General features: G+C 41.3%; 2 protein-coding genes across 3 annotated transcripts in view; one reads left to right on the forward strand and one right to left on the reverse strand.

Moving 5' to 3' along the window:
• Positions 1–16,004, forward strand: part of ADCY3 (adenylate cyclase 3) — a 127,163-nt gene that overhangs the window by 98,456 nt on the left and 12,703 nt on the right. The window contains exons 10-14 of the mRNA XM_070734865.1: positions 1,167–1,309; positions 4,004–4,165; positions 7,230–7,317; positions 8,149–8,265; positions 10,372–10,628. Of these exons, the coding sequence (XP_070590966.1) occupies positions 1,167–1,309; positions 4,004–4,165; positions 7,230–7,317; positions 8,149–8,265; positions 10,372–10,628 (767 nt within the window). The remainder of the gene's footprint in view (positions 1–1,166; positions 1,310–4,003; positions 4,166–7,229; positions 7,318–8,148; positions 8,266–10,371; positions 10,629–16,004) is intronic.
• Positions 10,724–16,004, reverse strand: part of CENPO (centromere protein O) — a 42,360-nt gene continuing 37,079 nt past the window's right edge. Inside the window, exon 8 of one of the 2 annotated variants that reach the window (XM_070734869.1) lies at positions 10,724–11,288. The gene's annotated coding sequence lies outside the window, so the exon portion shown is untranslated. The remainder of the gene's footprint in view (positions 11,289–16,004) is intronic. The other variant, XM_070734868.1, reaches the window with a different exon arrangement.

Genomic DNA, 16,004 nt, shown 5'->3' on the forward strand with positions numbered 1-16,004 from the left:
GCTGACGCCAGCAAGAGGGAGAAGACCCAGGGAAGCTGCCCAGCAGCTGATCTCCTGGTTGCCATCTACGCATGCGTGCCCGGCACGCATGCGTAGATGGTATTTTGACTTCCGGGTTGAAAAATCGCGAATTACCCTGTTCGCAATGGTCGGGGACGCAATAACCGGGGGATCACTGTATTGCTCTTTGTTTTGATTTTTGTAGCGGAGTTGATATCTATGGTGATTCTCAGTCATCCCACTCATGACTGTCCTAAAAATACTGTTGAGAATGCCTTTTGAACAGCACCTTTGAATGGAGTTGATATTTAATGTTTTTCATATTTTCTATTTATTTGTTTTTATAATAAATTTAAAAAGAACTTGAGTGTCACTTCTTCCAAAATCAGAAAATATCGCAGATGTTTTCTTTGAACATTGTGCAGAAAAAAAGGGTGTGTGTGGTGTGTATGTATACAATTGCAACATGGTTTCATGACAAAAGTGACAAGAGGGAATATGTCAAATTTAGTATTCAGAAGTACTGTATATGCTCCTGTTACAACTGCAATAACAATAGTAGTAAAACAGGTTAAAAATAGCAATGCGGGTAAGTGAGTGGCATCCAAGTGTCCAAATCTAAGCAGAAAAGTTGAGAAATGCAAACAATATTTTCAACTGTTATTAATTTCAGCTGATTGCTTCAACAAAATGTTATACGATTCTTTCATGTAAATCTTGGTTTGCCATCCATGTGTGGCAACATGACTTCCATTCCCTTCCTTGTTTCTTATTTTTAGAGAGTTAATTTAAAAATTAAATAAAAAATTGTATGGTAAATAAGGGGGGATTTTTCTGTAAAACTGCCCACGCGGTCAAAAACAGAGATGAAGTAAGGCTGGGCAGGAAGAGAACCTCTTTGGGGGATGGGTGGGTTGGGAGTGGACAAACAAACCCATCGGGTTACTTCGTATAAAGAAGTGCCCAGAGTTACCTTGAACTTATTATTATTATTATTTTTATTTATTAGATTTGTATGCCGCCCCTCTCTGCAGAACTGCAAGATGGGTGACAAATAACTAACATACAAATAAATAAATTTGTGCTTTTTAAAAACAAAATCTTGTTTAATTAAATTTCAGCAGAAAGTAAAATACAACTATTGCTTTGCTTTCTTTTCTATCCAGGCAGCGAATCCTTCCTTTCCCAACCCTCGAAGGCGTCTTCGCTTGCGTGACTTAGCAGAGAGAGTGGTGGATGCTTCAGAAAATGAGCAGGAACTCAACACATTGCTTAATGAGGCCTTGCTGGAGAGGGAATCTGTCCAGGCGTATGTCTCCTCTTTTTCTTCCCTCTTAGAGCTTACTGTGTGCTTTTTGCTCCATTCCAATGTTTCTTTCTTTCTCTACCAGTTTGAATATCAGACTTGCTATCAACAATGTCCACCACTGCTGTGGTTTCAGACTTTCACCATGATTCAGGTCCTTGACCTGCTTTGGTTGCTATTTTGTATTGTTGGAAAAAGTATTTTTCCAACAGACTTCATTTTAGTTGTTTATTTATTATTGCATTTACTTTCTACTTTTCCTCTATTTTACAATTCAAGCTGCAAATTCTCTTTGCTATGTCTGGGTATTTTTTCCCTGTTGGGAAAATCACTGGGCTAATTCACTTAGTTCAGAAAATATCTCTATCATTGGGTCTCTGTCTCTGCAGTATAAACTTTTATTTCATTTTGTTCAAAAAAGCTTCACATTGCATTTGAAGAATTTGTTATTCATTTAGTCCACACACACCTGTATAAAACTGAAGAACAAACCACCCTCAGCATAGTGAGCTGACAACCTGCCTTCCATTGAGGACCTGTATACTGCACGAGTCAAAAAGAGGGCGTGGAAAATATTTACTGACCCCTCACATCCTGGACACAAATTGTTTCAACTTCTACCCTCAAAACGTCGCTACAGAGCACTGCACACCAAGACAATTAGACACAAGAACAGTTTTTTCCCGAACGCCATCACTCTACTAAACAAATAATTCCCTCAACACTGTCAGACTTTCTACTAAATCTGCACTTCTATTCTACTAGTTTTTCTCATCATTCCTTTCACCCATTTCATCCCATGTTGACTGTATGACTGTAACTTGTTGCTTATATCCTAAGATTTTTTATTAATATTGCTTCTTCATTGCTTATTTGACCCTTATGACAATCATTAAGTGTTGTACCACATGATTCTTGACAAATGTATATTTTATTTTATGTACGCTGAGAGCATATGCACCAAGACAAATTCCTTGTGTGTCCAATCACGCTTGGCCAATAAAAATTCTATTCTATTCTATTGTATTCTATGATTTAAGCTGATAAGTTTTTCCCCCCAAAATAAAATGAGGACTTAAATAGCATCTAGGGCAGGGATAGTGAACCTTTTTTGGTTCGCATGCCAAAAGCGGGGTGGCACTGCGGGTAACACGCATGCGCCCACACACCCATAATTTCATGCACCCCCTCCCACATGTGTGTGACCTCCCCCTCCCAGCACAGGATGGCATGCCCGTTTTTCTTTTTTCTTGGAATTTTTTATTTTTTCTCTCCACATTGCATTGGCATTCTTCACGTAAACCACATAAATTCTTACAATAATACATACATACCATCTATTTTTGTTACAATAAAGTAGTCTAGAGTTAGTAAATCATACATAATCAACAAAATTTTAATTCCCCTCTATTTGGTTTTGGTATCAATCACATTCCCTTACCCCCTCCTCTAATTTTGTCATCCAGATACACCCAATTATCCTCTAATTATATTTGTCATTAATGTTCCTTTCATTATTAGAAAAATAATAATATCTCTAATACCTTAAAAATGAAAAACTAAGCCGTAGTGCTTATTTTTGTACATTTTAAAGAGAAAAAACTAAAAAGGCACGCCTGTTTTTCACTCTCCCCAAGCTTTAGAGCCTTTCTAGGACCCTGGGGAGGGCAAAAACAGCCTCCCACCTTGGAGGCTGAAAATGTTCTGTTTGACGACCTCCGGTTGAACCAGAGGTTTTGTATTCTTACTCTCCCTAGGCTTCAGAGCCTTTTAGGAGCCGGGGGTGGGGGGCAGCTTTCCCCACCCACTCTGGAGGCTGAAAACAGGCTGTTTCCTGATTCCCAGTGGGCCCAGGAGGCCCAAAAATCAACTGGCCAGTGCGTGCAGGATTCTGAACCTGAGCTTGCGTGCCCACCGATATGGCTCCATGTGCCACTTGTGGATCTGTGCCATAGATCACGGATCAAGGGTGATTTTAAAGAATTTCTTAGGGACATACCAAGAGCAGTGTCACATGTAACAGTGATCAGAACACCTGCTTTTTTTATTTTATTTATTTATTTATTTAATTATTATTATTATTATTATTATTATTATTATTTAGATTTGTATGCCGCCCCTCTCTGTAGACTCGGGGCGGCTCACAACAATAACAAAGACAATGTAAGAACAAATCTAATAATTTAAAAAACACTAAAAACCCCATTATTAAAAGCAAGCATACACACAAACATACCATGTATAAACTGTATAGGCCCAGGGGAGATGTCTCAGTTCCCCCATGCCTGACGGCAGAGATGGGTCTTAAGAACTTTACGAAAGGCAAAGTTTGTTCCCGAGGCCCCAAAGATTGTTCCCGAGGCCTCAAAGAGATAATGCCAGATTTGAAATAGATGGGCCATTCTCATTTGCAATGAGGCAGCTTTCTATCTGCAGAGATAGGAGTTCAAAAAAATCCATGTAGGATCAGAACAAAGGCCCTTCTAGTCCCACATTCTCCTAAGGCTAAATACGATGCCCTTGAGAGTCCACAAGCAGAATACATCCCTCAAATGGTAGGCAGTTAAAGACAGAATGATTTTTCTTGAAGTCTCCGTGAAACTGGACTGAGAGCGTATCATTTCACTACTGTTCTAAAAATCGCATACATCCTAGATGAGGATCCTAAATATCTGACATGTTCTAAATATCTGACAGGCTAAAAGGCAGGTCCACCTATCGCCTCTCCATGCGTTTCATTGATCCAGAGATGGAGACACGTTACTCGGTGGAAAAGGAGAAGCAGAGCGGGGCTGCCTTCAGCTGTTCATGTGTGGTCCTGCTCTTTACTGCTATGGTGGAGATCTTCATTGATCCACGGTTAGTACAACTAGATCTGTCACACTATGCCCTTTCAAACAGGGTTGTTAGAAAACAGGTAGTCTTTGACTTACAATCACAATTGGGATTGGAAAATCCATTATTAAGTGAGGCATCGTGTGACTACAGCCAATTTTACAATCCTTTTTGCTGTGAATATAAAAAAACTTCTTCCGCTATTGATTTGACTTATCAGAAACTGGTTGTTTATTTATTTATTGATCTATTGATTGATTTTGTCCATTGCACAATGAGAAAGTTCTAATTGTGAAAGATCCAAATGGTGATCACGTAATCCTAGGATACTGCAACCACTGTAAATATGAGCTGGTTGCCTTGATGATATGACTGTGAGGAATGTTCTTTTTAGTACTGTTGTAACTTCAAACAGTTGCTAAATGAATGATTGTAAGTCGAGGACTACCTGTAGAGCTAAGGATGAAATTAAACATTTCATTACCAGACTGGACAGGTAATGTGGTTAATGTGCTGATACAGTGGATGGAGGCTGATAAGGTCTAAATGAAAACTCCCAAGTCAGGCATTGAGTTATGGGTGTGGGCACTCACACATGTGCGATAGCGCACACCCATGCTCTTTCAGCACCTGTCTAATAGGGTAACATCTTAATTAGGACCAACTCAAATATTATAAACCAAATATACATTGAAAAAGAGTTGCAATTCAAAGTAAATTTGTTCAAATAGGTTGAGCAACAGAACCCAAACTTTCTGTATGTTGAAAAATATGGGGTTGTGTCCATTTTAATATTAGATGTGATTTTCATTTTGGATTGTGGGGGGAAAGGTTGGAGCCACCTTTACATGCTTGAATCAATGTGGTATTTTTAATACTTTAGTGTGAAGCATAACTGACATGAGCCAATATTGCATTTAAATACCCAGCAATAGCAGCCTTATGGAACTTTTAAAGCCAAGGATCTGTGTAATGTATATTATGATTTTATCTAGGGATAATATTATTTAAGAAATTGTAAATTAATATTGAAAGCTTGTACAAAATGTGTATATCTTTAGTACTTCTCAATAAATACATGTGGAAATATTGGGGGGGAAAACCAAGTCAGAGTTGATTTTGGTTTATTCAATTCAATTTATTAGATTTGTATGCCCCCCCTCTCCGAAGAGTTTATTCAGTTTATAGCCAGTTTATTCCAGGAATATTCAATTTGTGACTCTGAATGGAGTTGTACTTCCCAGATTAGAGGTCTGAAATTTAGGAAATTCCGAGACTGACAGCTTCTGCTTGAAGAGCAGGTAGTAACTGGGACTAGGATGAGTTTTGTTCATTTTATATACCTATTACAAGCAATGTTGGCTCAAAAAGTCACCTCCCACTGGGACTGCTATAAAATTCTCTACATGGAAGCTATAGCTAGTGCACAATGCCACAATGCACCTGTCACCTCTCTAGGTTAAACCAGATGAAGAAACCAATAGTATACAGGCAAAAAACTACTTTTATTAGAACAGTTAATAGAATCTTGCAAGTCTGAATGTACTTCCCTTCTCCATCCCTTCATGTAATTTAGGGGACATTTTAATAAATTTTTCCTTGAAATGGGCTTAAACCACATTTATCTGGTCATTGGCTTGTGAATGGATATTCCCATTGTTCTTCAAGGACAATGATATATTTGTTTTGAAAGCTTTGTTGGTTGCTAAATAGCTTCCACTTGCAAATCAAGATGTTTGTAGTTACCTTAAGGTTATAAGAGGCAGGGTGGCGCAATGGTTAGAGTGCAGCACTGCAGGCTACTTCAGCTAGCTGCTAGCTGTAGTTCAGCAGTTCAAATCTCACCACTGGCTCAAGGTTGACTCAGCCTTCCATCCTTCCAAGGTGGGTAAAATGAGGACCCAGATTGTTGGGGGCAATATGCTGATTCTGTAAACCGCTTAGAGAGGGCTGGAAAGCACTATGAAGCGGTATATAAATGTAAATGCTATTGCTATAGTTCCAGACCTGGTTACTTGAAGAAACGCCTTTTCTTATATCTACCCATACTAGATCAAACAGGATCAATTTCTTCCAGATCCAGTAGGATTGTTACATGGAAATTGGCATTTCTAGTACCTGTCCCTACTATTTTGAAACACTTCTGGCAAAAATTTGATCAGCCTCTTGGGTTTTATGACAATTGTGAAGACTTATTTTTTTAGTCCTGCCAAGAAAGAGGGTGTATGGGCACATGAATGTGATCATTGAAGACATGTAACATTCACATGCATTTTTTATTATTATTATTATTGTTGTTGTTGTTAATATGCCGCCTCTCTCTGAGGACTCGGGGCATCTTACAGCATAAACAACATAAATTATTGATGTTTTTATATATATTTGGGTCGAGGGGAAATCTGTATTTTTTATGACAGTCTTATCTGCCCAGAACCTTCAGGAATATTTATTTATTTATCTATTTATCTATTTATCTATCTATCTATCTATCTATCTATCTATCTATCTATCTATCTATCTATCTATCTATCTATCTATCTATTTATTATTAGAGTTGAAAGGGACCTTACAGGTCATCAAGTCCAACCCCCTGCTTGAGCAGGAAATCCTATAGTACCCCAGCCAAATGGCAGTCCAATCTCCTCTTGAAAAATGTCCAAAGTTGGAGAGTTCACAACCTCCGCTGGCAGGCCATTCCACTGGTTGATTGCTCTCACCATCAGGAAATTCTTCCTTATCTCCAGGTTGAATCTTTCCTTGGTCAGCTTCCAACCGTTGTTCCTCGTCCGGCCCTCTGGTGCCCCGGAAAATAGTGTGTCCCCCTCCTCTCCGTAGCAACCCCTTAAGTACCTGTATACAGCTATCATGTCCCCCCTAGCCCTTCTTTTTACTAGACTATCCATGCCCAATTCCAGCAATAGGTGGCAATCAAGAAGAATGAAACAATTATATAAAAGAATGGCAAAATTATGTGCAAAAAATTCTTTTATAACGGAATTTGACTACCTCTGCAATCAGAATAGAATACTGATATTTGATCTTCTTTATATCTAGTGTTGTTGTTTTTTAATTCCCTGTTCTGCTGCAGGCTGCTAGCAAATTATGTGACATTTGGTGTTGGCGAAATCCTTCTACTCATCTTGACTCTTTGTTCACTTGCTGCCATCTTTCCCGGGGTAAGATCTCCTTGAAAACACACAATTGTTAACTATTGTAGGAATCTCACCCTTTGCCATTCTTCAATGCCAAATCGTGTTTGTTTTTACCATACTGCCAGAAATATTTGTGTTTCTATGAAAATATTTTTTTATTTCAAGTTCCACCTGAGCTATAAGAGTAAGATTCCTATATATGTGCATACGTATTTAAGTATTTTCTGCTCAATGAGTTTCCATTTTGAGCATGGATTGGTGCCATTATGAATTCAATTTGAGTAGGTACAGCCATATTTGCCTGGCAGCTTTTGTGGTTGTTTTAATTGATGGGACTTAAGAGACAGAAATGAAAATTTCTTTTGCAGCAGCTTAAGGTATCCATTCCCACCCCCAGAAAAAATAACCCACTTCTTAAGTTTTTTTTAAGTTGCAATGGTTCAAATGGATAGTATCAGTGTGTTTGATAGAATTAATTTGGGAGGATTGCAGCTTTCCTTTTTTTCATGTTTCAAAATGTCGAATTTTTTTTTTGCTAATGAACTATAGCAAACCATAGCACCATCCATCCACCCATCACTGAAATGCAACAAAGTCTTTCCTTGTGACTGTTATTTTGGGCACAATTAGGAACAACAATGAATGAGTGACTCTAGAAAATGCAATTAATGGTTAATAGGGAGATGGCCAGATGCTATGGGCTGAGGCATACAAAATGGTATTATTACATTTCCATTCCTGTTTTCCATAGGAAATTATTATGTTCCTTATTTTCTTACTCTTATCAATGCTGGTTGCTACATCAGTGCTAGAGTAAATTTAAATAACAAAATAATGTGGTTTTTATTAATACAGGTTTTCCCTAAAAAGCTTGTGTCTTTTTCCACATGGATTGACAGAACTCGTTGGGCCAGGAACACTTGGGCTATGTCTGCCATTTTCATTGTAACCATGGCTGACATTGTAGATATGGTAAGCAAAGATTGGGAGGGGGGGGCATTTTTTCATTCTTGATGTCATTGCATTCTGCTAGCTTTCTAGATAGAGGGGAGAAAAAATTGAGAAGGTATTAAACATAGATTTTAATGATCAGATAATAGAAATGATTAATGTTTATATTTTGTTCCCTCCTCATCTCTTCTCCAAGACTCCAAGCCAGGGGTAGGCAAAGTTGGCTCTTTTATGACATGCGGACTTCAACTCCAAGAAGTCCTGAGCTAGCATGACTGGCTCAGGAATTCTGGGAGTTGAAGTCCACAAGTCATAAAAGAGCCAACTTTGTCTACTCCTGTTCCAAGCAAATTTAAAAAGAACACCGACATATCAAAACCATGGTCTTTTCTCCAGTCCTACTTTCCAGTGGTTTCAAGTAGGAGGAGACAATGAAACTACTTGCCACTTTCCTAAATAATTTAGCATGAGATGTGATTGACACCTGCTGTGAAGTTCTTTCCTGCCTGAGCTGATAAGTATATAAAGAGTTTGTACAGAGGAAATCATTAAGGGAAATTAGTAAAAAGCCAGCTGCAGTTGATTATTTTTAGTACCTGTTAATAATTGGCCAGACCTTGAGCTCTTCTGTGCTAAAACTGATACGGAAATACTATTTTCAGGCTGGCAAACTTAGATGAGGTTTCCAAAAGGGGTGGAGAAAGAGAGGGAAGGCTATGTTATTTTTTCTTTCTGTCTCTCTGAAAAAAAAATGGCATAAGAATTACTTAATGCAGTGCCTTTTCCTTCTATCCATTGCTGGCCATGTTTGGAATGGTGTGTTGATAATGGAGTCCTGCTAAGGAGGATCAGTCCAGGCTTTGTTAATCCATCAGAAAACATCCAAGGTTTAAAAATCAATTAGACAAATCTTCATATTGCCCTATGGTGACTCTTTTTTTTAATCCTTTGATGGTTTAAAAGGCCCTTTTGAGTGATATGTTATTTTCACCTACTGCATATTGAGCTTGCAAAGACTGTTTTGATAGATCATAGAGAAAACTGGCAGCAGAAAATGACTTAGGGATCCATCAAGTCTGTATTTGAGTGTTTTTTGCTTTCTTTTAAGTTTCTTTTTTAAAATTATTTTTATTTTTTTATATATTTTCATTTTTGTTGACTGGCGGACATGTGATTATCAAATCCTTTGTTCCTTTGACTTTGCATCATTTTTGTTGCCCATCTCTGAACTCAATCTTAACAATATATTTTTAAAATGAGGTCACCAAACCCCTATGCAGTGGGATTAAGACATCCTTTTTTCCTGCTGGTGATCTTCTAGTGATGCACCCCAGAATTTTGTTTGCCTTCACAGATGCCTGGCTACAGGGTTTATTCATTTTGCAGTCGCCTGCTGTGAGCCCACCTAAATCCTTTTTTGTTTTGTTTTGTTGTTCTGTCTACCACTGTACAGCTCAATACTGTATTGCATATGATGCAGTAGTTATCTATTGTTACTGATCATTTTACAGTGGGTATTACGAATCTCAGTTCAACTTGTTAGGGTATGAAGTTACATGATTTCAGAAACCCCCCCAGCTATAAACGTACTCTGAAAACAAAGATAAAGGTTGAAGAGGAAAATGTTTAAAATGTTAAACGTATGTGTTTTGCACCAGATTTACTTATCTGAAAGAAATTAGAGCCAACACAAAACCTGTTTTCAGGGCTTTGGTGAATCACAAGTGAATAAACCAGAGTAGAGTTCATTAGCCAATCCGTGGGCTAGAAATGTAGAATGTTTAGTGATGTATTTTATAAACAGAAATGGGGATAATTATCCCTACAACAGGAAGTGACAGTTAGTTAAACTAATTGACATGATTAGTGCCTATGTGTATTATGTATAGCACCTAAGGAAAGGAGTGACCAAAGATTTTCCATGGGGTGGGGTGTGTAGGGATAGCATATGCTGGTTAGAAAAATCTAAGTGATCACAAGAGATTTAATATTTTCTGTATCCATGTGGTGCTATCTAATAGTTCTCCCGATATTACAGTTTTAGGTAGAAGAATTTTCCCCCCTTAACTGGAAAATAAGGTTTTTAAAATGGAGAACAGACTAACCCCTTTTCTTTTGTTTCAACAGCTCAGTTGCCAGCAGTATTACACCACTCTCAATGATACAGCTCAAGTAGTGCTTCCGGGTGGTTGTGTGGAGAACCCCAAATACTACAGCTACATAGCAGTGTTGGCACTGATTGCAACCATAATGCTGGTGCAAGTCAGCCACATGGTCAAGCTCACTCTGATGGTGACGATCACAGGGGCAGTGGGAGTGGTTAACATTCTGGCCTGGCAACAGATCTTTGATGAATATGATCAGGAGCGATTCCAGGAGAACATGTAAGAAAACTTGAGGTCAAAAATGTCACGGGAGTATGTTTAGGGTAATATAGGGCTTAGAAAATATCTGAAATGAAAAGAGATTAACATTATAATTTGTTCACTGTTTTGTTACTTTTAGTATGCATTGTTCTCTTAAATTATTTAATTAATTTTAATGTATGTTACATCAGCAATAAATGTCGAACTTACAGAGTAACTTGAAAAGACTCCATAGATTAAGTGATTTATATTGAAAAGGGTTACAAAAGTGAAGATGCTAATCTTTTGGTTGAGGTGGTAAAGTTTATGAACCAGTAATCATTTGGGTCAGTTGCTCACTCTGAGCCTAAACTTCTTTACAGGATTGTTGTTGTAGAGGAAGTTGTATATGATCTACATTGAGTTCCCAAAAGTGAGGATAAAAATATAACAAGTAGATAGTACAAAAAAGTGCATTCCATTCAATTACATATATTTAGAGTTGGGTTCTAAAATGAAGAATCCAAAGTCCAAGGTTCCAAAGTTTGGAATTTTAAAATAAAGAATATTTAAAGAAAGAGAGAGTAAGGTAGCAATATTTTGTTCTTTGAATTCAGGAGAACTTGCTTTGGACACAGAGAACCTTTAAAACTTTTGTCTTTTGCCCCCTCCAATGCATTTTTTTCCTCTGGACAGCTCCTGTAATGAAAGTAAATGTAAAAGACTCTTAAATTTCAACTACCTTTCTTTGCTTGATGAGTGAAGTTAGAACTGAGTTGCATACTATATTCAACTGTATTAATATGTCAGGTATTCTGCTCTGTCCCAACGCCAAGCCCCCCCAAAAATCAGATGCACCCCCCCAGATTAGTAAAGGTTTTACTATATACAGTTTGAGTCTCTTTGTAAAGAAGGTGAAATATAGCAAAGGCTTCATTGCACTGATTATAAAGTCTTAGCAGCTAGCCAGAGTCCCAGGAATAGATAAATACAGGAAATAATTACTAGATTGTAGTAGGTTTCTTATTGTAGTCTAACAAGACTACATTTTATACCATCAAACAAAATCAATTTATATTAACTTATAATTTTTACTCTTATATTTTATATATTTATATTTTTAATGTTTTAGTGTTTTTAAATTGTTATTAACTGCTATTTTACACTGTTACTAATTTAATTGATTTTTTAACATAATTGGGGTTCTAAAGTAATGGATGACTGGGATAAATATACTTGTGGGTATGAGTGGAATGACTGGTATGATTGGATGGGTGGGGGTGGGTGGGGTTATGGTATGGATGAGTTGATTGATAGTAGTGTGAATGATAGATTTGGCCCACCTGATGCTCGGGAGACAGGAGAGGAAGGGGCACCGATCTCTGGGGTGGCAGAGGGTCGGAATATCCCTGTGTTGCTGGGGAGAGGCAGATATGGCGGGGGCCACAGAGTTAGCCGTTCCAGGGGAACGAGGGATCATTGCTTAATAACGGTCCCTTGTTCTGGCTCTGTGAGCCCAATCTTGGGTACTGGTGGTGAGTGTAACTCTGGCCCTGGGCTCAGGTTACTGCTGCTTAATGCCAGGTCGGTGGTAAATAAAGCTCTCCTCATCCGGGATTTGATCCTGGATGAGGAGGCCGACCTGGCATGTATTACTGAAACCTGGCTGGGCCCAGAGGGAGGTGTTCCTCTCTCTGAAATCTGCCCAGCCGGGTTTCAGATATGGCATCAACCTCGACCCCAGGGAAGGGGGGGAGGAGTGGCTATTATAGCCAGGGACAGCCTTTGCCTGCGTAGACTCATTGCTCCGGAAATTGCGGGTTGCGAGTCCCTCTTGATGAAGTTGGACTTAGGGATTCAGGTGGGCTTATTTCTCACGTACCTGCCTCCCAGCTGCGTGTCAAAAGCCCTGCCTGTGCTACTCGAGGAGGTAGCCGGGTTGGCGGTGGAGTTCCCCGGACTCATTGTCCTGGGGGACTTCAACCTGCCGTCACTCGGTGAAACCTCTGGGCTGGCACAGGAGTTCATGGCCACCATGACAGCCATGGACCTGACTCAAGTAGTACAGGGTCCGACTCACGAGGGAGGGCACGCACCTGACATGGTATTCCTTTCTGAGCAACTGAGTAATGGTCTGAGACTAAGGGGCTTAGAAGCATTGCCTTTGTCATGGTCAGACCATTTTCTACTACGGCTTGACTTCCTGGCTCCAATCCTTCCCTGCAGGGAGGCGGAACCAATGAAGATGTTCCACCCCAGACGCCTGATGGACCCAGAGGGCTTTCAGACGGTGCTTGGGGTTATTCCAGAGGCACTCGTCCACAGTTCGGCGGAGTCTCTCGCGGAGGCCTGGAACAGGACTGCGGCGGAGGCTCTCAACCGGATTGCGCCTTTGTGACCTCTCCGTGGCGTTAGACCCCGTAGAGCCCCATGGCTCAACGAGGAGCTCCGGGAGTTGAAACACCAAAAGAGACGACTAGAGAAGCGATGGAGGAAGAGTAGGTCTGAATCTGATCGAACACTTGTAAGAGCTTTTATTAAGACTTACAAAGTGGCGCTCAAGGCGGCAAGATGCGCGTACCATGCCGCCTTGATTGCATCAGTGGAATCCCGCCCGGCCGCTCTGTTCAGGGTGACCCACTCCCTTCTTAACCGGGGGGGAGTTGGGGAGCCCTTGCAGAGCAGTGCCGAGGATTTTAACACATTTTTCGCTGATAAAGTCGCTCAGATCCGGGCCGACCTCGACTCCAATTGTAAAACAGAGTCGACTGACAACGAGTCAGTTGAGGTGACTGGGGCACGTACTTGTCCACCTGTCTGGGAAGAGTTTGATCTGGTGACACCTGATGAAGTGGACAAGGCCATTGGAGCTGTGAGTTCCGCCACCTGTTTACTGGATCCGTGTCCCTCCTGGTTGGTTTCGGCCAGCAGGGAGGTGACACGGAGCTGGGCCCAGGAGATTACCAATGCTTCCTTGGGGAGGGGAGTTTTTCCAACACTCTATAAAGAAGCGCTCGTGCGCCCCCTCCTCAAGAAGCCTTCCCTGGACCCAGCCGTACTTAATAACTATCGTCCAGTCTCCAACCTTCCCTTTATGGGGAAGGTTGTTGAGAAGGTGGTGGCACTCCAGCTCCAGCGGTCCTTGGAAGAAGCCGATTATCTAGGTCCCCAGCAGTCGGGTTTCAGGCCCGGTTACAGCATGGAAACCGCTTTGGTCGTGTTGATGGATGATCTCTGGCGGGCCCGGGACAGGGGTTTATCTTCTGTCCTGGTGCTCCTTGACCTCTCAGCGGCTTTCGATACCATCGACCATGGTATCCTTCTGCACCGGCTGGAGGGGTTGGGAGGCACTGTTCTCCAGTGGTTCTCCTCCTACCTGTCTGGCCGGTCGCAGTCGGTGTTAGTGGGGGGTCAGAGGTCGGCTCCGAGGTCTCTCCCTTGTGGGGTGCCTCAGGGGTCGGTCCTCTCCCCCCTGCTATTTAACATCTACATGAAACCGCTGGGTGAGATCATCCAAGGACATGGGGTGAGGTATCATCAATATGCTGATGATACCCAGCTTTACATCTCCACCCCATGCCCAGTCAACGAAGCGATGGAAGTGATGTGCCGGTGCCTGGAGGCTGTTGGGGCCTGCATGGGTGTCAACAGACTCAAACTCAACCCGGATAAGACGGAGTGGCTGTGGGTTTTGCCTCCCAAGGACAATCCCACCTGTCCGTCCATTACCCTGGGGGGGGAATTATGGACCCCCTCAGAGAGGGTCCGCAACTTGGGCATCCTCCTCGATCCACAGCTCACATTAGAAAACCATCTCTCAGCTGTGGCGAGGGGGGCGTTTGCCCAGGTTCGCCTGGTGCACCAGTTGCGGCCCTATCTGGACCGGGACTCATTGCTCACAGTCACTCATGCCCTCATCACCTCGAGGTTCGACTACTGTAATGCTCTCTACATGGGGCTACCTTTGAAAAGTGTTCGGAAACTTCAGATCGTGCAGAATGCAGCTGCGAGAGCAGTCATGGGCTTACCTAGGTATTCCCATGTTTCACCATCACTCCGCAGTCTGCATTGGCTGCCGATCAGTTTCTGGTCACCATTCAAAGTGTTGGTTATGACCTTTAAAGCCCTTCATGGCACTGGACCAGAATATCTCCGAGTCTGCCTCCTGCCGCACGAATCCCAGCGACCGATTAGGTCCCACAGAGTGGGCCTTCTCCGGGTCCCGTCAACTAAACAATGTCGGTTGGCGGGCCCCAGGGGAAGAGCCTTCTCTGTGGCGGCACCGGCCCTCTGGAACCAACTCCCCCCGGAGATCAGAACTGCCCCTACTCTTCCTGCCTTCTGTAAACTCCTTAAAACCCACCTTTGCCGTCAGGAATGGGGGAACTGAAACATCTCCCCCTGGGCATGTTTAATTTATACATGGTATGCTTGTGTGTGTGTCTGTTAGTATATGGGGTTTTTTTTTTAAAAAAAATCTTCAAATATTTTAAATCTAGTCGGATTATTTATGATTTGTTCCACTTGTTGTGAACCGCCCCGAGTCTTCGGAGAGGGGCGGCATACAAATCCAAATAATAAATAAATAAATAAATAAATAAATAAATAAATAAATAAATAAATAAGAGTTGGCTGGAAGCCGGGAGCTCATCAAGAAAGCCAAGAATGTGGTTCTTTAAACACAAGCCAAATACACGAACTGAAACTAGATGTCTAGGACGAACGACTTACTCTGCACCGAAGCATCATGTGACTCCGTCTTACATAGCCTGAGAGCGTAGTCCAGTAGCCAGCACTGCTATTCACGAGTAAACCTCCTCCTAAGTAACCACTCATGCCTCCTAAAGGCCCTGCGAATCTTAGCATCCTCTTCTCCTGAGTCACTCATCTCAGGAAGTACAGAAGGTCCTGGTTGCTCTTCAGCCTCTGATACCATGTACCCTTTGCTGTCAGTCTCAGGAACACAGGACACCTGTACCACGCCTCCACTGTCTCTGAGTCCTCTGGGTATATTACTAATTGTGCAGGACACAAATGTGTCACAACATATTCTTTCTAAGTCTACAATTATTTCTTGACTTATAACTGGTCGCTTAACAACCATTGAAAATTAAGAAAGATCCCCTCCCAAAAGGTAGTTATGACCCAGATTTGAAATTCTAACACCTTCCCATCCTGTGTGATCACAATTTGGACTCTTGACAACTGGTCCATATTTATGGCCTTTTGCAGTGTCCTGCAGTCATTTGACTATGAGTAATGACATTTCTTGCAGGAAACTGGTGTTTACCACTGGTTCCAGCAAAAAATGCCCATTGTGGACAATGGATTCACTTAAAACATGAGGCATTTGCTTGACTGTGGGATTTGCTTCACAGTCACTCCAAAATAGTTGTAAAATTGAATCAGTCATAT

Source organism: Erythrolamprus reginae, chromosome 1 (assembly GCF_031021105.1).
Source record: "Erythrolamprus reginae isolate rEryReg1 chromosome 1, rEryReg1.hap1, whole genome shotgun sequence".
NCBI lineage: Eukaryota > Metazoa > Chordata > Lepidosauria > Squamata > Dipsadidae > Erythrolamprus > Erythrolamprus reginae.